This window comes from Eublepharis macularius, chromosome 2 (assembly GCF_028583425.1).
Source record: "Eublepharis macularius isolate TG4126 chromosome 2, MPM_Emac_v1.0, whole genome shotgun sequence".
Taxonomy (NCBI): domain Eukaryota; kingdom Metazoa; phylum Chordata; class Lepidosauria; order Squamata; family Eublepharidae; genus Eublepharis; species Eublepharis macularius.
The window spans coordinates 191,342,213-191,366,204 of NC_072791.1; the positions used below are offsets into that span (position 1 = coordinate 191,342,213).

Here is a 23,992-nt window from a genome sequence, read left to right on the forward strand (position 1 = left end):
AAGAACTGTTTTGGCCTGAGATACAAGCAGTTTTTTACTAAAAGTTTTATAAAATCTCTAGGAATATATAAATACAAAATATAAAATATACCTGTTTGTGTAAAGATACAACTACACGTTTTTCCTCCATAATGCATAAATATTTATACTCAAGCCCCTCTCTGATTTCTTTCCAGTGCTGGTGTAATAGTGGGGAGCCATCTGTCCATGTCCAAAGAAAATTAAAATATTTTAGTTACTGTAAGTGACAGCCAAGATTCATTTTCTAGAACAATTACCTTAGCTACACTGGATCTGCTTATAAAAAAGTAGCTTGTGTTAAGATTATGGTTTTGAAAGTTGCCATCAAGAATGAACAAGCACCAGAATTTTAAAAAATAAGAATACTATATATTATACTGTTCAGTGAAGTACATTGATCTGACATAATGAACTTTTAGTATGTAGTGATATGACTAAACCAAAAGGTGTATATTAAAACAGGGGATTTCAACATTCAGGAACATACAAACAGTAAAGAGGACCAAAAAAAAATCTGTACCAAAAAAAGTCATTGGGCTTTTGAGGGTTCACTTTTTTGCCAATAATAAACAATAAGAATAAAAATGACTGCAATATATTTTGCATTAAATATAATTATATGGGAAATACACCTTGAAATTTTTTCCTGGTCTCACTTCCTTTGTATCAAACGGAAGGGTATTTTTTAAAGATTGGGCAGTGAAAATCAAATGTGTGTGACTGATAGTACTTTCTTACCAAAATTCTTTAGTAGGTACTTCTGAATGCAATGCAGTCCACTAGTTATTATTAGTTTTTGACAGCTGTAAGATTTTTTTAAAATGTGTTTTTTCTGTTTCTGTAATTAAAAAGTCTGCATTTCTCAAATGTCAGCATATGAGTCTGTACTATTATGCAGATCAAAACATTAATACAAAATTATAAAGAGAACAGAAAAAGAACAGCAGAAACTGAATAATATTGCATAGGATTGTTAATGCCATAAAAGAAAGAGTCTGTAGATCATAAATTTACCATTCAGACCTAGTTTATTGAAGTTTGCAATACAATGAGCATACTCACTCTTCATATGATTTTATGGACACTCCATAGTAATCTATTTCACCTTTGTAAAGACATACGTTCTAGCCAGGGCGTTTTTTCAGGGAAAAGAGGTGGTGGAACTCAATGGGTTGCCCTTGGAGAAAATGGTCACATGGCTGGTGGCCCCGCCCCATTTTCATGAGGTTCCGTAACTCCGTTCCACCACGTTCAAGCTGAAAAAAAGCCCTGGTTATAGCACATAAGTAAAAAATAATAGTAAAGAATGCAGAATGGATCTTTTCCAACTCCTCTCTCCTACTGCAGTCCTCTGCACCTCCTAAAAGCTATTCTCAAGGGTCAGAGCAGGACAAGTGTAGATGATGCATAGAAGGCTGCAGTGGGAATGGTCAGTCACTGGAAATCACCCTCCATCTTCTGCAAAAGATATTTTCTGCTTACACAATGCAGGTTTGGATCAAGACCAATAAAAGGAATTGAAACTACTTTGAAAGTATTTCTAAAAATAGAGCAGCAATGATCTAGTTGCAGGAGGCCTGCCAACAGGCAGCAGAGTCAGTGGCAGTAAACAGCATTCTTTTTTTTCTTTATAAAAAAAACCCTGTTGCATTAACTTTGCAGTTTGTATCCTGCCAAATATGCTCTGCAAGATTTTCAGGCACCTGAAAAAAACCAAAAATATATACAATATCCAAAACACACCAAAGCAAACACAGTAGCAAACCAACGAGAAATGTATCACACAACACATCAGAATCACAAGTCAGCTGGCTAAACAGTTAAGATGTTGTTTGTTGTTCCCAGAAGGCTGGTCCAAATGAGAAAGTTTTCATTGACTTTCCAAAGGTTAAAAGAAACACTGGTTTTAAGGGCTTCCCAAAGAAGGGGAATCTATGAAAAGGCCCTGCTTCTTGTTGGTAACAGTCTAATCTCTGATAATGGCGAAGCAAGGCCTGTACCAAAAATCTCACTGATAAGTTTTTATGGAAGAAGGCTAATCCTTCCTCTTACCAGTCTACATTAACTGTCATTCAAATGGTAATGCCAAATATAGTAGTTTAAGTAGATGATTACAAAGGCACAAAGTTGTGGCTAGAATATCATCCAAGAGTAATATTTACAACATGCACATTCATCCCCAAGGTTAAAAGGTATTTTCTTCCACTGTGGTCATCTTGCAATTAAGGAACAGATCTTAGTCTAAAAGCACCCTAAAACCACATACATTAGTAGCCAGAGGATTGACTGAGGGGAGCCAAAATTACCTTCAAAACTTCCTCCATTAATTATAGCTGTCTAAACCTGACAGCTGTAAGGTCATTAACTCAGATGAGACTTTTTTTCAGCAGCAAGATCACATGAAACTGGCAACCATCAATAAAAGGATGGTCTTAACTTTTTTTCTTAAATAAAATAATTTAATTAATTTTTCCTACAAGAGCAAAAAAATTCCATGTCTTCTGAAAATATAGCTGGGGGAGAAAAAAAGATAAAATGGTATAGGAGTTACCTTTTTAATGCTGCTTTGGGTAAATGCTTGTTCTGCAGCAGAGTGTGTTATTACTATATCACCACAAAAAACCTGGGAAATGCCCCAGTCCAAGATGCCAACAATGAAAATGTATTCTGCTCCTCTTTAATAATACCATAATGGGTCTAAAAATAAGTAAAATAGTATCAATTTGAAAAAGTACATTAGAGATCCCCTATGGATAATAATGTTTTGTTGCTATTTTCCTTAGTATCAGACACTAGCTGGAGCACAGGGATATGACATACCCAACATCTATGTAAATTTATTTATTTAAAATATTTATATCCTGTCTTATCTCCTCAGACCAAGATGGCTAAAAAAGCAACAAGAGATATTGAACAACATTTTTCTGTTTCTCCTTGAAAGGATTTGCTTAGACTCTAAGAACCACAAAGGCTCTTTTCCTTCCCAGTCCACAGGCAATTCAGAAGTCAGAACCATAGCTGGTCTAGGATGCTGGTGTTGATTACTGTATTTATTTATTCCATTTATTGACTTCCTTTATAACTAGACATGGGCACAGACTGGGAAAAAGCCAGTTTTATGGACCACGGACCATTCACAGACCTGCCCCGGTTCGCAGACCGGTTAGTTGGTCCATGGTCTGTCACTTCTGGGGGCCCTTGCACCACCCCCTTCGCACTTGGCCAAGATTGCATTTCAGACATCCGAGTTACAGACTCCTAAAGTGGCCACCCCCAGGAAACTTCCGGTACATAGAATAGGAGCCACAAATGCCAATTGACTTGCATTGGCTTGCAGTAATTGGCAGAGCCTTAGGCTAGTCCAACACCCCACAATCAAATAAGAAATGAAAGCGGGGGTGGGTGGGAATGAGACAGAAGAGTGAGCCCTCAAGGAGACCAATAAGTTTGCACCCAGAGACTGACTGCATCTCTGAGACTGGGTTGGAGCACAACCCTAGGCTAGCCCACCACCCCTCAAGCAAATAAGAATTGAAAGGGGAAAAAAAGGAGAAACAAGAATGAGCCCTCAGCTGAGAAAACCCAATAAGCTTGCTCCCACCCAGAGCCTTGCTGCAACATAAGCCCCAAGCCTCCCTCTGGCACAATCTGAACAAGCAGTTCCTCCAAGCTGGTAACCAGCTGGAAAGTGAAACCACAGCTCCGTGCTGTGTCTTATATACTAAATGCTCACATAGAGTAATGGGAGCTCTCTGGTTGGCAGCCAGAGCTGCCTATCAAGGTTTTCAGGATGAGATTGGTGTGTTTCAAGGGCAGCAGAAGGTCTGCAGGCGGCTCCTACGTTGCCTAGGAAATTGCTTGCTTGCCACCAAGATGTCTGGTTTCACAGACCAACAGACTGACAGACCAGTCAAAGTTCATAGCATCCGTGAAAAATGGCATGTCCCACAACTCGCCGGCTTGCGAACACCAAACCGGCCTGGTCTGTGTAAAATTTTGGTCCATTTTTTGGTCTGTGCCCACCTCTATTTATAACTAACCTTTCTCACTTACAAGGAACAAAAGCTGTTTACACCATTCTCCTCTCTATTTTATCTTCACAACAACCCTGTGAGGTGGGTTAGGCTAAGAGTGTGTGATTGACCCAAGATTGCCCAGCAAGCTTCCTTGGGAATTCAAGCCTCGGTTTTCCAGAACCGACTCTGACACTGTAACCACTACACCACACTGGCTCCCATTGGCTCCCAGTCAGGACTACCCAATGGGAACATGTCCGGCCTGTCCTGTAACAACTACATGTTTGTTTCCAAGTTCAATTCAAAGTCGTGATTATGACCTTTAAAATCCTTCACAGCCTAGAGTTCACATATATGTGCCCATGGGGGGGGGAGGCAACTATGGTTTCAGACTGCCACCTACTGGCTGCTCCCTCACTTAAGGTTGCCATTCTGGCATCAACTGAAGCTTGTTCCTTCCTTTCTATTGTAGTTCCCACTCTGAGAAGGTGAGGGGGCTTCCATAGGTAGAAGTCTTCATGTGGTGCTGGAAGACCATTTTATTTGCCAGGGATTTTAATGGTGTATAGGCTGCAGATATTTGGGGAGGGGGGAGGCTATTTTGTATGTTTAAAGTTTGCTATTTTAAATCATAAGCCACCTTGTGCCATGAGAAATAACAGGGTATTCATTTTAAACAAACAAACAAACAAACAAACAAACAAACAAACAAACAAACAAACAAACAAACAAACAAACAAACAAATATTTTCTGTCTTCCCCTTCCTACTGCAACTCTTTGTGCCTTGTGAAAACCTACTCCTGATGATCAGGGGCCTATCAAGACAGGGGAGGATGTGAAACTGAATGTTGCAACTCAAAGGGGAAAATATGTTACTAGTAATCCTTGTATCTTCTGCTTGCACAATTAAGGGTTTGGATCCAATATACTGGGGTTTGCAATACTGAACATGTTCTTCTATATGTTACCTGATCACTACTCATGTAAATTCAAATTTATTCATATTTTACTGGAAATCAAAAAGCTGCGCAAGAAGGGCATGATCCAGTCAAATTTCAGCACATTTAAGCCCCCATTTATTTCAATGGGGTATTATCTACATGCTCTAATTGAAATCAGCCAAACTTAAATGTGCTTAGCTTTGGCCAGATTGTGTCCTAAATATTATATGTGTTTGAGTCAATAGACTGCCAAAACAGTTTTGTAGATGCTCTGAAAATGTCTAGATATTCACCAAGTTCTACCTCAACTAATTTTTGAAAGATTTTCCTATTTGTTGCATACTAGATATGGGTTTCAGTCCAAAACACAACGAAAGTTGAATGAATGTGACTACATTTTCTTTGTTATTTATCTGTTGTTACCATTGTTTCTTCCCATCCTTCAATCTTTGTTGTCCTTCCCATGGTTGAAGCTACTCTGCTAGGATGATTTTGTTTTGGTTTTGCATCTCTAGTTCTGTTATATACAGATAAAAGACCTGTAGATAAACTCAAGATCATTTCATTTGTAAAGATTATGCCACATTTAAAGGATGGCCATGTGAAAAAGCTTCAAGGCTGAAATTTTCAAACCACTTGCTCTAATGCACTTCTCTTAACACTGATGATCACTTCACCGTGGATAAAATGCGTGCAAAAGGTAACTCAGGCTGAAAAAGCAATTGACCTCCATGAGTGAAATGGTTGTGAGAATCAGTCCCTAACCTCTTCCCCTTCAGAGCTCTTCTTAGTTCATCTCCACTTGCCAAATAATTCTAATTGGTTTCTTTTTCAAAATTATATACATAAGTCTTGTGGATAACCATGTGCCCTCTAGTGGTAAAAGGAGAGCTCCATGAAATTGCAGCATCCAGATTTTGAAATTATATTCTAAACAAGTATCTTGGGAATCCAAGTAAAACATGCAGCTACCTAAATTGACTAGTTAGACCATTTAAGAGAATGAAAAACCACTGGACTGCTCTTATGTACATTTCTTAAAATGATACTGGTCTAGTGTACTTAAGTAAAAACCTGTTGGGGGCGGCGGGGGGCAAATAATATACCATTTTGGAAGTTTCATTATACTATATACCGGTAATATACCATATAACAGTAATATACCATTTTGGAAGCTTCATTTTCACACCTAAAATAGAAATAATGTGCGGAATTTCTGCTAACTGTGCAGGACACTTTGTCATAAGAAAAGAATATTCCTTTGGCAGGTGTGTTGTACATTTATTGACCAATTTCGATTAATACATTTAAATTTTTTTTTACTACTGAATAAAATATTCTGATATTAAGTTCAGAATAAATAAACTATTACATACCATTTAAGTCTGATAGCAATGCATCATTATAAGTGAGGATGTACTTGACTTTAAAACTAGATCAGTTTGCCAGGTTCAACCACCCTGTTCTCTTTTTTAAAATATTAATTGCTGTTCCAGAAATTACACATACTAGAAACAGAATTAATAAACAGTTCTACTTTTTGGCATTTTGCATATCCATTCATGCTCTGAGCTGCAATGAAGCGGCAAGATTGTTCTGTTAATTTTATATGCAGCATAATTCCTCACAGCATCTTCAGCGTAAGCGTTCCCTAAAAAGGCAGATGAAATCTGCCATAGAACAGTGTATTATTCTGGATAAACCAAGTTTTGAAAGAGACAAAAATAATCACATGTTGCATCTTTGGGCGGGAGGTGGGATGTACATGTGAAGTTGCCTTACACCAAGTCAGACCATGGTTTACCTAGATCGGTATTGATTGGTTTTGCCTGCTCTGACTGGCAGCAGTTCTCCAGAGTCTCAGGCAGAGAAACGTCTATCCCAACACCTGCTTCCCGAGATACTTTTACGTGGAGATGTATAGTAATGACTATACAGCTACACCATTATTGGCCATTTCTGGCCATTCTACAGTTGGTTTGTTACACTACATTTGCACTCAATGAAAAATATACATTAGTATCTATAGCGAGGGGAATCCTATTTCTTTCTGTGAGCTACGTGGAAGCCTAGTTTATGTCAGTGTTCTCAAAATAGTCTTAGTAGTAGAGAGGATTCAATCATCTTCCTAGTAGCCTTCCTTCAACTGAAGTGGCTCTTCCTTTAACAGGCAGGGCTCCTTACGCTGGAGGAAGGCTTCAAACTTTGCTCAGTGGACTGGTAGGATAGTAGTGCAATCCAACCCAGCAGCGGCGGCAGCAGCAACAGCAGCAGCAATAACAACAACACAATGATTTGTAACATGTTGTGGGCACACACCTGAAGCATTTATATTGTTGGTAATAGGCAACAACCTTCAGACTTGTTACTTTACAGTAAGCCAGGGAAAAATGATACTCGTGTCAGAAGTAATTAGTGAAATAATTTTAAATGAATGGCTTGAGGAATGCAGCCAAAATTCAATTTTTTAAAAGTGGCTGTGAAGTAATTAGCTCCTCATTATGTATTTTAATTATTTTTTATGACCCTGACATTGTAAATTTCTTTTGAATGCCGTTGGTTAAAATCTGATCCCCTAAGGTGTATAATATACACCTGTGTTTAAACTGTGATAGAAGATATAGACTGAATCTAGTTTTAATAATAATAATAACATTCAATTTATATACTGCCCCTCAGGATGACTTAACACCCACTCAAAGCAGTTTACGAAGTATGTTATCATTATCCCCACAACAATAATCATCCCGTGAGGTGGGTGGGGCTGAGAGAGCTCCTAGAAGCTGTGACTGACCAAAGGTCACCCAGCTGGCTTCAAGTGGAAGAGTGAGGAATCAAACCCAGTTCTTCAGATTAGAATCCTGTGCTCTTAACCACTACACCAAACTGGCTTTTGAATAGACTGGACATTTATTGTCAATGAAGTAAGCTACAAGTTACACAAAAGTGCAACAAAGCATAGGTTTTGTGTGTGTGTGTCAAGCAGGCTCAAGAGGCTGCTACTGATTGGGATAAGTGATGCTTGATGCTTCCCCTACTGTTCATTTTACTCTAAGAATCATACTCCAAAACTCATTCCCCGCTAGAGTTCCAGATGTGTTTCTTAGAGTTCAACATGCATAACTTGTAGGTTTGCTTATATTCTTTCCAAATACAAGAATCAAATGGAATAGCAACATGGATGTCGAAGGCAGCCTATATCCTCTTGGATTTACACAATGTACCATTACAGTATTCTTAAACTGAAAAGGAAGTGTGGAGGAGCTCTTTGTCCATTCAGATAGGACAATGAAAATAGCAAATGTTCTGGAGCCAATGCTCTGTTTTTTTAAATTATATAAAGCTTTTCTGATATCATTTAATATAAACATACTTGCAAAATATCAAGTTTAAAAGTTTGTTCAAAAAATCCTCTTCCGGGGCATTTTTAAAACCTGCAAGATGGGATCTATAACCTTGACACAATGTTTCTACTTCATCCCAAGATCTTTTCATCAATACTTTTCACTGTGAAATACCTGTGCAATAACATTAAGTGTCCAGGGTCTGAGTCCCAGCCCCCAGACTTGCCAGGAGGGAACAGTTGGAGGCAACCGGGAGGCAGCGGCCCTGCCACCCCAGCCAGCAACCTGGTCCAGAACCTGCCTACTCCAGGGGGAAGGGGTGAAAGGCCAAAGCCTCAGAGGGCTGGAGGGAGCAGGGAGAGACCAGCTAGTCCCACCCTCCAGGGGGAAGAGAGGGGGCTAAGCAGGCCAGAGGAAAAGGGCCAAGGCAGGGGGAATAGGGGCCCAGCAGCAGCCCAAACAGAGCCCTTACCAGCCAAGGAGGAGAACCAGCCACTACAGCCCAGAGCCACATCCCGGCTAGAGGACAGTAGCTTGGCTCAGGAATTGCTAGGAGCCAAGCCCCTCCAGGTGGAGCTGCCACAGGCATTCTGGGGGAGGAGATGGGTAGCCCCGCCCAGCATCAATGAGCAGGCAGCCCAGAAGGTGGCCAGGGCAATTCCTCGCGAGCAAGGCCAGGGAAGCTCAGCAGCACAGAAGCCGGCTGGGGCAGCTCCTCGTGAGCAAGGCCAGGCAAGTTCAGCAGCTCAAAGGCCTACTGGGGCAGCTCCTCATGAGCAAGGCCAAGGAGACCTCAGCTGGGGATGGCTCACATTCAACCCCACCTGCCAGCAAGGCAAGGAAGCCTAGAAGGGATTAGTGATAGGAGGGAAACACCTGAGGGAAGGCACAGCTGGGCCAAGTCAGGAGAGGGACCAAGCCTGGAAGGAGGGCGGGGCAGAGAAAGGAAACCCTATAAAGGGTGGCTAGGAAGAGCTCTGAGGTGGTGGGTGTAAGGAGTGATGGTGTGGAATGAGAGCAGAGCCGTGTGAGAGTGGAGGCTTGGAGGAGAGTTCTGGGAGGAGGAGATGATGGAGGATGCAGGGGGTGAGCAGGCCAGCGAGTGGACTGAGAGGGAGTCTGGGTGATGTATACTGCCCCTCCTTCCACAGAGCAGGGTCCTGCAGCATCCCTGGCGCCCCTATGATGGCAGGGTCGGCCCAGCCAGCGCCCTGCCCAGTGGTGGCAGCGGCAAGCCCTGACAATAACCACAACAAAATACAGTTTGAATTGTACTTCATCTAGCCATCATGTGAAAAAAGACTTAAAATAGTACTACTTATGCTCAAACTCTGCCAAATTCCTATCTGGAAGAAACTATTGATAGATCTACATTGTTTTAGTTTACATTGTATTATTATGTTACATTGGAACAAGATAATAGTAATGGAATTCTAGATCCAAGTTACTGGACTTCTCAATAAGACCCCCCCCCCATTTTTCACCTTGTAGCAATTGAACATACTATGTTTTGATTCTCATCCAACAGCACAAATATTTAATGATTCTTTAAAATGTGGTTCCTCAAAATCAAGCTGATTTTGTCCATTGAACTTGGCTTCTTGCTCGCACAATGACATAGCCTCGAAGCTAGTACAGTTTCCCACCTCCCAAACAGCAATGGCTTTCTCCAGCCTCATTATAATACACCCTCCAGGATACCCTGCAGTGGAGGAAGAAAAAGCATTTAGGTAAAATTATTTTGTCCCCAAGGGGATATCTGATTATTGGTTGGTAACCTTTTCCTGTTCAAGGTGAGAAGAGTTTTGAGATGATATGTCTGTCATGTGTTTTTTGTGACTCCCAGTGCTATTCTAAAGAAAGCTATACCCTTTAAATCCCTTTGGCTTTAGAAGGGGATTAAATCTGTCTAGGATTGCATTATAAACATGTTAGTACAGTATTATTGATCTTATGCTAATGTTAAAATAAATAAATTCACCCCATTTTTCATTTTGGTTTCTGATTCCAAGTAACTCCTATGGCCTATTCATTCTCATCAAAAATTTGGTACTGTCTATTTAATAAAATACTTTATTGTTTTATTCTGAATATAACAAGCCGTCACCAACATCACCCGTGAAGGGACCTCCAGGCGGTAGATACATAAATATTATTCCATACAATATTATTTCATATTCACATTACTCCCTGTACAACTCATTCCACTTAGCCTTATAATTAAATTAATCTCTCAATTTCCTATTAACTGACTAATCATCCCAAATTGTTTAAACGTTTCTAAGTACCCCACCATCCTTCTAAACCAATTCTCCTCTTGTTCCCTAACCTTTAACCCATTCATTCTACGTATCTTCATTGTAAGGTACTCTAAAACTATTATATTATTCATATTTCCCCTCCAGTGATTAATTGTCAATTCCTCAGCTTCTTTCCAATTCCTTGCTATAACCTGTCTTGCTGCTACTAACATCAAATTTATCCACTTAGATTCCTCTCTTAACCTTAGCCCTATTCCATCCAAATTAATAAGTGCCATTGCTTTAGATATACTTACCCTTCTTCTCACTATCCTTGACATTTCCATACCAATTTGATCCCAAAACTTTTTTACTAAAGGACAGTCCCACCACATGTGACTGAACGTTCCCAATTCTCCACATTTCCTCCAACAATTTTTACTCCCCGATTTTGAAATATAATATAACTTAACCGGTGTATAGTATCATTTCTGTATCATCTTCAGACCTTGCTCCTGCATTAACCTAGATGTAGTAACTAAAGGAGGTAACCTAAACATCATTTCCCACTCTTCATCCCTAATTTTACCTTGAATATCTATTTCCCAATATTCCTTCAAGAATTCTCTTGGTGACTCCCCTGTGCCTAATAAAACCTTATACAATTTTGAAACTATTTTTGTCTTATCTTCTCCATACTCTTTCACCAATTTTTCAAAGGGAGTAATTAATCTTTTACCAATATCGTTAATTTCTTCCTCCTTCAACAAGGAGGAAATTTGTTTTTTTTGCAGCCAATTAATCCTACTCAAAATATTATTCTCCTCTTCCACCATCCCTTCTGTTCCCCACACCTTTTTCAACTCTGTAATCGTCATCTTCTTTAATTTATCTCCTACCTCCTTTGACACTGATCCCCTCAACGGGGCAAATTTATCATAATACCACATTTTGGTAAGAGGTGATATCCCTGGGGTGAGCTCTTTTTTCCACTTCTCCCATACCCAACAGGGTCCCTGAAAAGTTGATAATTTGTCACCTATCTTCTTCCTCCTTTTCCTCCTATCAAACAAGCTTTCCTTTCCCCCTACTACCTCAGAATTTTCCCGTTCTATCCAACCAATGTCTTCTCCTAACTCACCCTCCAACCAAATCATTAGATGCCTTAATTGATATGCATCGTAATACAAACTAATATTGGGAATCCCCCATCTTTTATTCCATAATATCTATACCTACCCGCCGTCCTTGGTTTCTTAGATGCAAAAACAAATCTATCTATAGCTCCTTGCCACTTCTTCAATATATATCCTGGTATATGCCAAGGTAGTACATAGAAAAGGTAAGTCAACCTAGGAACTAAAACCATTTTAACCATCGCATTCCTTGTACTAATTGAATCTTTCCTCCTCCCCCAAACTCTCATTTTATCTTGAATTCCACTCCAAATTCTTTTAAAATTATACTCAAATATTTTTTATCATTCCTAGGAATATTAACCCCTAAATACTTCACTATTTTGTTTGCTATAGGAATCCCCAAAGTTTTAGAAGCTGCTAATTGTATTTTTGGTTTAACATTAAAACACATCATTGAAGATTTTGAAAAGTTCACTTTCAACCCTGACACCTCTTCAAATTCCTGTAATACCTTTTTTAACGGGACCGTTGCGGACTCCAAATCCTTAATTGTCACCATCATGTCATCTGCATACAATGTTAACAGATTCCCATCTACTTTCCCTTTCCCTGGGACTTCAAAACCTACTATTCCTTTATTCTTTTTTAATTTAAGCACCAACGGCTCCAGTGCTAAAATAAATAACATAGGAGATAGAGGGCAGCCCTACTTCGTACCATTCAATACTTGAACATACCCCACTGCTGATCCACTAACTCCTACCATCGCCTTAGACTTGGTATATATTGCCTTAATCATGTTTTGAAATTTCACCCCAAATTTATACTTTTGAAATATATTTTCCATATACATCCAATCCACCGAATCAAATGCTTTATAAATATCCAACGCCATAAGCGTAAGAGGCAATCCCTTATTTTTAGCTAAATAGATCATACCTATCACCTTCCTAACCGCTTCTACCAAATAATTCTGAGGCATAAACCCAAATTGATCTTTCCCTATCAATTGTGTTATACATTTTTTAAGCCTCATTGCCATAACTTTTGCAAATATTCGATAATCCATATTGGTGATAGAAATTGGCCTATATGAATCCCTTAGAGTCTGATCCTTTCCCAATTCAGGGATTAACACCAACCTCGACTCTAACCATGTAGGTGGGGTAGCGGATCTGTCCAGAATTCCTTGAAACACTTCAGTCACATGTGGCACCAATATGTCCTTAAAATGCTTATAAAACACCGCATTGAACCCATCTAATCCAGGTGCCGATTGCACGTTCATAGAGTCTATAGCCATCTTAACTTCTTCTTCCATTATATTCTTATCTAATTCCCATCTACTTTCCTCACTCAATTCTGGGAATTCAACTCCCTCGCAAAATTGTTCTATATCACAATTTTTAATTCCTTTGTTTGCATACAGTTTATTATAAAAATCTAAAAAGTTCTCCAATATCTTTTTAGGTTCAGTTTCCAACTCCCCTTTATCATCCCTAATTGCCCTTATGTTTTTCCTTACCTGGAGATTCTTAACTTCATTTGCTAATATTTTCCCTCCTTTCCCTTCAAACTCATAATACTTCTGTTTACTATACCATAATTTTAAGGTGGTCCTGTTAACATCTAATACATTCAGCTCTTCTCTTTTCCTATTTACTTGTTCCCTATCCTTCTTCTTCTTAGATTTCCTAAATTTCTCCTCCAATACCCTAACTTCTTCTTTTACTTCTTTAATCTTCCTATCTTTACCTTTCTTCAATCTCACCAAATTCTGCATACATACTCCTCTTACAGTAGCTTTCATTGCTTCCCATCTTATTGTCAATGACATATCTGATTTTTTATTCTCCACAAAATAGCATTCTATTGCTTTTTTAATGTTACCCTTGCTTACTTCATCTGCAACTACCCATGGGTTAAACTTCCAAAAATAAGGCCTATTAAAATGACCTACTTGCAAAAACACTGAAACAGGGGCATGGTCTGTAATTTTAATCATTCCAATATCCATATCTTTCACCCAGTTCCTTACTTCCTGAGAAATTAAAATACCATCCAGTCTTAAATAAGTTCCATGTACACCAGAGTAGAAAAAGCATTTAGGTAAAATTATTTTGTCCCCAAGGGGATATCTGATTATTGGTTGGTAACCATTTCCTGTTCAAGGTGAGAAGAGTTTTGAGATGATATGTCTGTCATGTGTTTTTTGTGACTCCTAGTGCTATTCTAAAGAAAGCTATACCCTTTAAATCCCTTTGGCTTTAGAAGGGGATTAAATCTGTTTAGGATTGCATTATAAACATGTTAGTACAGTATTATTGATCTTATGCTAATAATGTTAAAATAAATAAATTCACCCCATTTTTCATTTTGGTTTCTCTGATTCCAAGTAACTCCTATGGCCTATTCATTCTCATCAAAAATTTGGTACTGTCTAAAGAAATTTCTCTCACTATCATATTAATACCTGATAATAGTTTCTCTTTATTCAACCAGTAGAGGTCACTGTTGAAGGACAAGAGGAATCATAATCTCTTTATAAACCAGGCAGTTTGTTCCTTAAAGTTCATATGAAATAGAAAAGAATATAATACCGAATGGAGGAAAAGATCATCACTCTGCTGCCCTAAGTAATTAGATGCAAATAAACACACACATATAATTGCCTTGCAGATAAATGCAAAAAAGCCTGTCTCCTGTGAAATTATCTATAAGGCAACATTTTCAATAAGCCTAGCAACCTGAACTGTTAGGTAAGGTAAACTTCAGTTGTACTGAAGGAGCTGAAACAGGTAAGTGCATAACTTGTTAACTGTGTGAATGATTCAGGAGATGAACTGTGAAATGTGTATTTAAACTACCTTTAACGGTGAAAGTGTAATAATGAAGATGCTGCTGCTGTTAGATAGAATAGCATGTAACTCTATCAGCAGCAGCATCTTCATTATTACACTTTCACCGTTAAAGGTAGTTTAAATACATTATCACAGTAATTCTTACAATAGCTCTGTAAGGTAAACAAGGGTTTTATTGCAGATGAGGAACTGAGGTTGGAAATGCTGATCCTAGTTCATGGTAGAATTGAGGTTTGACTTGGAGACCTCCCAAGTCACAGTTTGTGTATTTATTTATTTTTAATTGATATTTTCTATAGTTTACCTTTCTTAATGAGACTAGTCAAGACAGATTATACAGTGTTAAGTCAATATGATCAACAGCTGGGACATTCAATAAACACTGCAATAAGGTATGGATTACAGAAATTTGAAAAAAAGCAGAAATCCAATCCAGAGCTGAAGCAATACTGAATTTAACATGACATATTAAACAATATAGAAAATACCAGTAGGAGCATACTTACAGCAAAAGGCAGTACGCAGTATCATGCTGCTCTGCAGTCCCTATCCCTTTACCAAAGCATCTCTCTGAACCATTTCCTTATAGCCTCATTAAATGTGTAAAAAAAGCCCTCGTGAATAATTAAGTTTTGCATAGTTTGCAAAAAGCCAGGAAAGTGGGAGCTTTCCTGACCTCTTCAGGTGAGCCATTTCATAAGGTGGAGACAGCCAGAGAGAATGAACGTGTATGGACAGCTTATGATTTTGCCCTCTTCAGGGTGACACCTGCAGAAGATGAACGAAGCTGCTGTGATGGAGCAGAGAGAGGGGGGGGGGCGTTCCCATATATATGAGAGACCAAGGCCATTAAGGCCTTTGTGTGTGATAGTCAAAACCATGATTTGGGCCCAGTAATTGATGGAGTAACTGCAGATTGAGAGTAATATACATGTTCCACCCACCTCCTGATAATAATCGAGCTGCGGCATTCTGTACCAACGGAGTCTCCGAGTTGACTTTGAAGAGAGACCTGTGCAGAGTGTATTACAGAAGTCTAGTCTCAGTATTACCATGATATAGATCAAGAAGGCCAGATTGGCCATGTCAAGGTGGGAGGCCATCTTCAGAGCTAGATGGAGTTTGATAAAGGCATTTTTTTTTGCAGCTGCATTAACTTGCTTCTCTAGCAGCACTGTTGGATCCCCTAGGCTCTTAACTAGAGTCTGCAAGGAACACTTGAACCCCATTAGAAGCGGGGATCACAATGTCCTTCAATATCTCTGGTTTCCCAACCAGGATCATTTCCATCTTATCTGGGATCAGTTTCAATAGGTTTGTTTTCAGCTACTTAACGTCAGCTGTCAGGCAGTGACTCAAGACTCAGTGACTCAAGACTAGGGGTGTGCACGGTTTCCTGCTTCAGGTTTCCTGCTTTGGATTTACCCAAAGTGGGAAAACAATCTGGAATAACCTCAATCCCAAAGCAGCTTAAATCGCTTTGGTATGCTCTGTAAAGTTTTGGAGCATACTGAAATGAAAAAGCTGGAAAAGCTTTGTCCCAGTCCTTGTGGGCAGTGTGGGCAGGAGGCAGTGGGCTGTAGATCAGCTGGGCCATGCTCACTCGGCACAGCAGTCGGCCGGGCCAGGTGCTCCGCAGGCCCAGCAAATTTAAAGCTATCCTTGTGCTGCTTGCAAGTGGCGCAGGGGGTGCTTTAAACTTTAAACCCTCCTGTGCTCCAGCTGACTGGTTGGTCAGATTGCCTTGGAAAGCTTCAGAGTGCAAACTTAAAGCGCCCTTGCACTGCTTGCAAGTGGCGCAGGGGGTGCTTTAAACTTTAACCCCCCCACCCTTGCTCGAGCTGACTGATGGAGACCGCCAGTCAGCTGGAGCAAAGGTGTGGGGTTTAAATGCCCCAAAGCTTTCTGAGGCAATCCGAATCACTTCAGAAAGCTTTGATTCAGGATTCCCGAATCGGCCTCCCCCGATGCTGGGCCCGAGTCGGAAATCCCGAATCTTTACAAATTGGGTCAGATTCAGGTATTTATCCTGAAACAGAAACCCTAATTGCACACCCCTATTCAAGACCTCGAGTGCATCACCAAGAGATTTGGATAGAGAAATGTAGAGCTAGGTGTCATCTGCATATTGCTGACCATCCAGTTCTATAGCTATGAATGATTTATCCTAAAGGCTTTACATAGAGATTGAACAAGAGGATAAGATTGCACTTTTTGGAACCTTAACTACTAGTAAAAGATCAAGTGGAGACCAGCAAGGACTTGTGGGAGGCATCTCATTTTCCCTTCCCCTACCACATCCTCTTTGCCTTCCCTGCCCCCATCCTTTTCCTACTTCCTTCTCTCCTTCCCACCCACCTTTGTCTGCTTTCCTGTCTTCATCTTTCCCCTTACCCCCCCAAGGCAGCCTCTCCCATATGGCCAAGTTGCATGGTACTGGCTGAGCTGGGCCAAGTTGCATAGTGGGGAACTTATAAGAACTTGCATGGGGCGTATATTTCACTTTCCCTTATATTCCCTTCCCCACACTGTCTCTTCTTTCCCTCTCCCTGGCAGCCTCCATATGTTCACCTTTCCCTGCATCCTTGTCTCCTTTAAACCCACGAAACAACTTGCCTTTTAACTGCCTCCCATCTTCACCTATATTTGTTAATTTACTTCATTTATATTCTGCCTTTCTCCACAACGGGGACCCAAAGCAGTTTATGCCATTCTCCTTGTCTCCATGTTATCCTAACAACAATCCTGAGAGGGAGGTTAGGCTGAGAGTATGTGACTAGGTCAGAGTCACCCAATGAGCTTCCACAGTAGAGTGGTGTCTCAAACCTGGGTCTCCCAGATTCTACTCTGAAACTCTAACCACTACACTATACTGGCTTAGTGGGTGGGAGGGGGAGTGCATGTTGTTGAACAGTAGCAAACAGCCAGGCCTGGATGTGAATCATGTAACTCTCATAGTATGAAGTTGCCCAGTGATTGTTTCTGGTCCTGGTCCCAATGAGTCCTCCCTCAGAGGTCAAAACAGCCATGGGAAGGGCTTTGCCTCTTTCCCCTACCTTTTACTGACAGCAATCAAGCCTTAAATACTAGGTAAATTGATATGGTTGTCTAGCAACAGCCACTGAGAGCATCTGGTTAAAGCTACAAGTGCTCCATTTATTATTTTGGTGTTTTTTTTTACCACCCCCAATGTATTTTTTTAATTTCATATTTCTTTGCAAATCTGGGGTATTTTTCAGGTACGTAGGAATATCTGTCTTGTCTGTTCATGCCTCTGGTCTCCAGATCTAAGTATTCTCAGATCATGGCCACTTCAGGTACTAGCATGTAAGATGGGGTAATCAGAGACATCTACAGTTGAGGAAGTGCTCTGTCCAAGATCCAGTATGGTACAGTGGTAAGAGCATAGGATTAGGATTCGGGAGACCTGGGTTCTGCCTTGAGACTCTGTAGAATAACCTTTGGCCAGTCACTCTCTTTCAGCATAACTTACATCTGATGATACAATGAGGATGGGATTAAAATGAACCTCCTTTACTGAAATGTGGAATTCGGCTGATTGTAATGCATGAGAAAAAGCTATCCTCCCCCCATCTAACACTTACCTTAAGCTTTAAGACGGGACTGTTAGGCTGCAATCCTATGCACACTTACTTGGAAGTAAATACCATTTAACTCCATGACAGTTATTTTTGAGTATGTGAAGGATTGCATTGTTAACACTGATTTTTTTTTTGTTCTAGGGAATTCATTCATTTTCAACAGATTGTTTATTAGGAAAGACTAATTTCTTCAGATGTTTCAATGGTACAGTCAGGCACTTTGTCAAAAAGGCTGCTTATTAGGGTTGCCTTCAGGAGAGGCCTGGAGATCTTCTAAAATTATAACTGATATCCAGATTACAGAGATCAACCCCCCTGGAGAAAATGGCTGTTTTGGAGGAGTTGAATCTACGTCATTATAGTGTAATGAGATCCGTCTCCTCCCTAAACCCTGCCCTCCCCAAGATTCATCCCCAAATCTCTATGAATTTCCTAACCCAGAACTGGCAACCTCACTGGTAGTAGAAATTATAGGGACATACAAAAAACATAAAAAGTGACCTTAAAAGACAATATGCAATAAAAACTACAACTCACTGGGCTGATACTTGTTGCAGTTTGCATAGAATATAAGACTGGGCTTTTCATCTTCAGCAAACCAGGTGTATTCTCCAGTATTATTCAGATCTTGCAGTGCTATCCAGAAATAAGTATTACCTGTTTCCACTAAGTCCTGCTGTTGAGAAATCATGCTGTTCAGAAAACCTTGTTCAAACCTTTGAAGAAAGGATTAAAATAAGTCATTAGATTTCTTATACAAAAGTTTCACAAATATTTCTTTAAAAAAATTAAGCCAGAGAAAAGGAATGCTTGAAGAAATTTTCCTTTTCTAATAGTGATCTTTTGAAACAGAATGAATTCGATTATAGCAACAAATTAAACCTTGAATAATCTGATCATAGTGGGGATTTAGTACAGAAGATAATGCAGACTCCTAGGTGCAGTAAGAAAACATGTTTGAAGAAATGAGCAAATTTGTCCCTTTCTGCAAAAAAAGCTGTGTGCCAGATCTCACCAGCATTTCGTTGTCCCTTATGAGCAAAGAACATGCTTAAACGATATGTACGGTGGCCTTTTTAGGGCCCTTCCTGTGATGCTCATTTCAAAGAAGAGATTGGATTTGAGCTATCAGGCTGGAAGTACCTGCTTTCACACTGAAAAGAGCCTGGCTTGGATCCTAATGTGCTGTTCTGTCGGAGCACCAGTGCCTCTTCCTACAGAACGGCTTCTCTGTGGAGGAAAGAAGGGAGATTTTTGTCATTTCCCCCCTCCCACTGTAGACTCCAAATTTGCTCCCCCCACAGTTACTTCTGGTCCACTGACCCATAGTATTTATTGATTGATTGATTTGATTTACACCCCGTCCCCGCACCCCCACAGATGGGCTTAGAGCGGCTAACAACATTCAAAAAATACATTAAAAGTCACAAAAACATAAAATCAATAATAATTTTTAAAAAGTCATTAAAATAGTCCAGGAGCAGGCTATTTAAACAAATATTGGGAGTCCATATATGGGCATAGCAAATGGCCAAGGGCAGCCCCAGAAGAAGTGGTGGTCTTAGATGGAAGAAGGAGGACACCCGCTGGCACTCAGCCAAAGGCCCAGCAGAACATCTCTGTTTTACAGGCCCTGTGAAACTGTAACAGGCCCTGCAGGGCCCGGATCTCCAGCAGGAGAGTTCCACCAGGCCAAGGCTGGGGCAGAAAAAGCCCTGGCCCTGGTTGAGGCCAGACGGATGTCCTTCGGGCCGGGGACCACCAGGAGTTGCTTGTCTGAAGAGCACAACACCCTGCAGGGGATGTAATGGAAGAGGCGGTCCCACAGGTATGCAAGCCCCAGTCCGTGAAGGGCTTTAAACACCAAGGTTAACACCTTGAACCAGATCCGAAACTTCACTGGGAGCCAGTGCAGCTGGCACAGCACAGGATGAATGTGCGCTTGGATTGGTGTTCCAGTAAGGATGCATGCCACTCGATTCTGGACCAGCTGTAACTTCCGGGTCAGGCCCAAGGGCAGCCCAGCATAGAGTGAGTTGCAGTAGTCTAGCCTGGAGGTGACCGTTGCATGGATTACTGTGGCCAGGGCCACAGTAGTAGCACATTTTGGGGGATGTGGGGGGAGAAGGTGTAGTGAGAGAGGAGAAGAAGGGAAATTGCCTTCCTATAGTTGTTCAGGATCTAAGAACATGGATTTCTGTATGCACAGGTATGATCTCTAAAAGTAACACAACACCCTCTAAATATGTTCCACACTGATGTTTTACTTTGTGTTCCCTTGCAAACTGCAGCTTTTTTGTGGGGGGTCCTCACAATATCACACATTATAACAACAATTCTTACAGTCTATAGTTAATAGTTGCATGGGGAGTGAATGAGGACATATTCATCAGTATTGTTAGCAAGCACTCTGCCACTTCTTGTAATGAAGATTCTGTATGTCAGAATTAAAAAGTCAAACTCTCCTGTATCCACATATAACAAAAAAAATGCTGAATATTCCGATCTGGTCAGTAAGTAACTGATACATTCGATTTAGCTTTATAGTGACTTATCTTATGATGCTTTGACTTCAGTTAGTCTTAAGCAATTGATCAGAGACTTAAACAAGCACAATAACTGGCTGTTCCTCTATCTCCTACAATGCCACTGGATAGTGAGAGTATATATCATATCATGGTATTTTTAGTAGAATTTAGCTACCTGCTTTGTATTGTTGCAAAGGATGGGCAGTAATAGCCAAAGCTTCTATGGAATTTATGAGTACTGTAACAATATCCACTATACCTTTCCCATCCGTTCAAGAATAAATAGTATAATTATTATATATAACATGTGACTATCATGGACTGCCAAATAAGTGGGTACTAGATCAAATCAAGCCTGAATTCTCCCTAGAAACTAAAATGACAAAACTGAGGCTATCTTACTTTGGTCACATCATGAGAAGACAAGATTCTTTGGAAAATTCAATAATGCTAGGAAAAGTGGAAGGCAGTAGGAAAAGAGGAAGGCGGTAGAAAAAGAGGAAGACCTAAAACTAGATGGCTTGACTCAATAAAAGAAGTCACATCCTCCAGTTTGTAGGATCTAAGTCTGTTAATGATAGGACATTTTGGAGGTCTTTCTTTCATAAGGTTGCCATAGGTTGGAGGCGACTTGATGGCACATAACACACACACAACATATGACTCAGAGGTTGCTCAAATAGATACCACAGAATATTCCTTCTCTGTATGTCCACTCATCACACAACTATAATTCATACATATTCAGGATGTAATTTTTAGTTTTCCACTGGTTTCACTGGAAGAGTTAAAGTACAGGCTTCATTAAATGTATCTTACCTCTGACTAGACTGCGATTGTACTTTACAGCTGGGAAAGGTTATCAAGACTGGATACACATATAAGGATGATCCATATTGCTTAAAATATCATATAGCAGGGGTATAATTTATTCTTAAGAGTTTATTTTGTTAAGTGCTTGGAGAAATGTGAATAATTTTAGAGTGTGGAAGACTGCTGTCCCAACATACCTTAGATTGTGTCTATCACAGGCATGACCTCCATTCACTCAAACATTCTATAACATGAAACAGCTCTAAACCAAAGTATAATCAAATACATCAAATGAAATGTTATTGGATCTCACTGAATTCACTGAAGAAGATCTTGTGTGGGAACGGTGTTCAGTGCAGTATGTGCTCAACTTCACCTTGTAATAATAAGAGACCCATTATTGAATTAAATATTACATGTTGTATATTTTAACATAGGTGCTATTTTAAATTAAAGACAGTGGCATTTACATCTGGCTGAATTCTGGTGATGATCAGAGCCCCATTGGGAACACGAATCAAGCGTGCCTAGAATGGAACTTTGAAAATGAAGCTCCTCTGAGGATTTTCAGCCTCAAACATAGATTTACTGAAGTAACTTAATGCAATGTTTTCCTAAATAATCCCAGTACAGACTAGTGTCAAATTTCATAGATTAAAGTCATTTAAGTTTAATGTTTGTAACACCAGTGAACAATGGTTTTGGATGCATTATACTAACATTACATTCTTAATTGGTTCTTATTCAGTAGTCCCATATCAAGTTCTTATAGAGCTACTATAATGTAGAAGTATGAGTGTGATCTGCTTACCAGTTAAAATCTCTTATTCATTTATTTGCTTATTTACTTCATTTATACCCTACTTTTATCTACAATGGGAATCCAAAGCAGCTTATATCATTTTCCCTCCTTCACTTTATCCTCACAACAACCCTGTGATGTAGGTTAGACTGAGACAATAGGACTAGCTAGCGACTACACCACACTGGCTCTTATCTGCCACAAACATATTAGGTGGCCTTAGGCCAAGGGTTGGACTTGTGGGCAATTTGGGATTTTTTTGAACACTTATGGGGTGTCACAAGAAAATGGCTGCCATGGGGGGGAGGAACGAATCATAAAATGGATGCCATGGGGCTGGGTCTAATCTAGACATGGGCATGAACAGCATTATGAATGGAAAAAATCCACAAACAGTCCCTTCGTCTGTTCGCAAACAAGCTGTTCGTGAGGCTCCATTCTAAACGAACAAGTGGTCGTTGCAAGCTCCATTCGTCAAGCCAGACAGTCTGGGGCCTTTCAATCAATTCCCCTGGCAACAGCAGGGACTGAACTCTGTCTGAACTCCTTCTGGCTTTCCTTCTAGCTTTAACCCTTCAAAGTACTTCCAGCAGAGAGCCCCGTTTTTGCCGCTGTGAAGAGAAAATGCATCATGCCTTTCGCGGGGTGCAATCTCTCTGAAACTTGGGGGGTCTTTGGAGGACAGTGAGAGGACCATGTCCCCTGCAAATTTGATGGGTATTAGGCATTGGGAAGGCCAGTTTGTAACCCCTCAAAGTAGCTTCCACCAGAGAGTTCCATTTTTGCCACTGTGAACAGAAAATGACAACAAAGGGAATGACCCATGGATCATGCCTTTCCCGGGGTGCAATCTCTCTGAAACTTGGGGGGTCTTCAGAGGACAGTGAGGACTATGTCCCCTCCAAATTTGGTGGGTATTGGACATTGAGAAGGTCAGTTTGTGGGGTGTTTAAAGGGCCCTGCCCCTTGAACGTGGCAGGAAAGGGCCCTTTAAACTACCAGCTTGCAGGCAGCAGGGGGGAATTCCCCCTGCCACCTGTCAGCTGATAGTTTAAAGGGATCTCTAAGGGCCCACGAACAACAAACAACGAACATGTTTGTGAACAGGTTCATGTTCGTTACTGTTCGTTGTTCGTTGTCCGTGGATGGCAACGAACAATGAACAGCTTTGTTGAAGGCTTTCACGGCCGGAGAACGATGGTTGTTGTGGGTTTTCCGGGCTGTATTGCCGTGGTCTTGGCATTGTAGTTACTGACGTTTCGCCACAGCTGCTGGCGAAACGTCAGGAACTACAATGCCAAGACCACATCAATACAGCCCAGAAAACCCACAACAACCAATGAACAGCTTGTTCGGGGGTTTTTTTCCGTTCGTGCCCATGTCTAGTCTAATCGCAGAATATTACAAGATTCCAAGCCATGGATCTTCCTGTGAAGGAAGCAGCTGTTTCTAAATGCTTGCTCCATGCAGATACAAAGGTGATGCCTCCTCGGGCTCTTCTGAAGCATCTCCTATGCCAGTGAAGTAGAGAAACACCAGGACTAGCTTTTGGTTTGGGAAAGAGGCCAGTGGGCTCCAGGAAACACAGGTGCCATATTTCTCAGAGGCACCATGCTGGGGATCACTGTTTTAGGCAACTCTCTCAGCCTTGGTTTTGCAATATATAGATAATAAATACTGACTT

At 40.5% G+C, this 23,992-nt stretch overlaps 1 protein-coding gene across 1 annotated transcript in view; it reads right to left on the reverse strand.

The window, feature by feature from the left end:
• PLA2R1 (phospholipase A2 receptor 1) overlaps window positions 1–23,992 on the reverse strand; it is a gene marked incomplete at its 5' end in the record, with an annotated part of 64,696 nt that overhangs the window by 22,940 nt on the left and 17,764 nt on the right. The window contains 8 exon segments of the mRNA XM_054970111.1: window positions 2,573–2,716; window positions 6,131–6,168; window positions 6,517–6,649; window positions 8,349–8,479; window positions 8,482–8,497; window positions 9,808–10,025; window positions 18,703–18,881; window positions 20,869–20,963. Of these exon segments, the coding sequence (XP_054826086.1) occupies window positions 2,573–2,716; window positions 6,131–6,168; window positions 6,517–6,649; window positions 8,349–8,479; window positions 8,482–8,497; window positions 9,808–10,025; window positions 18,703–18,881; window positions 20,869–20,963 (954 nt within the window).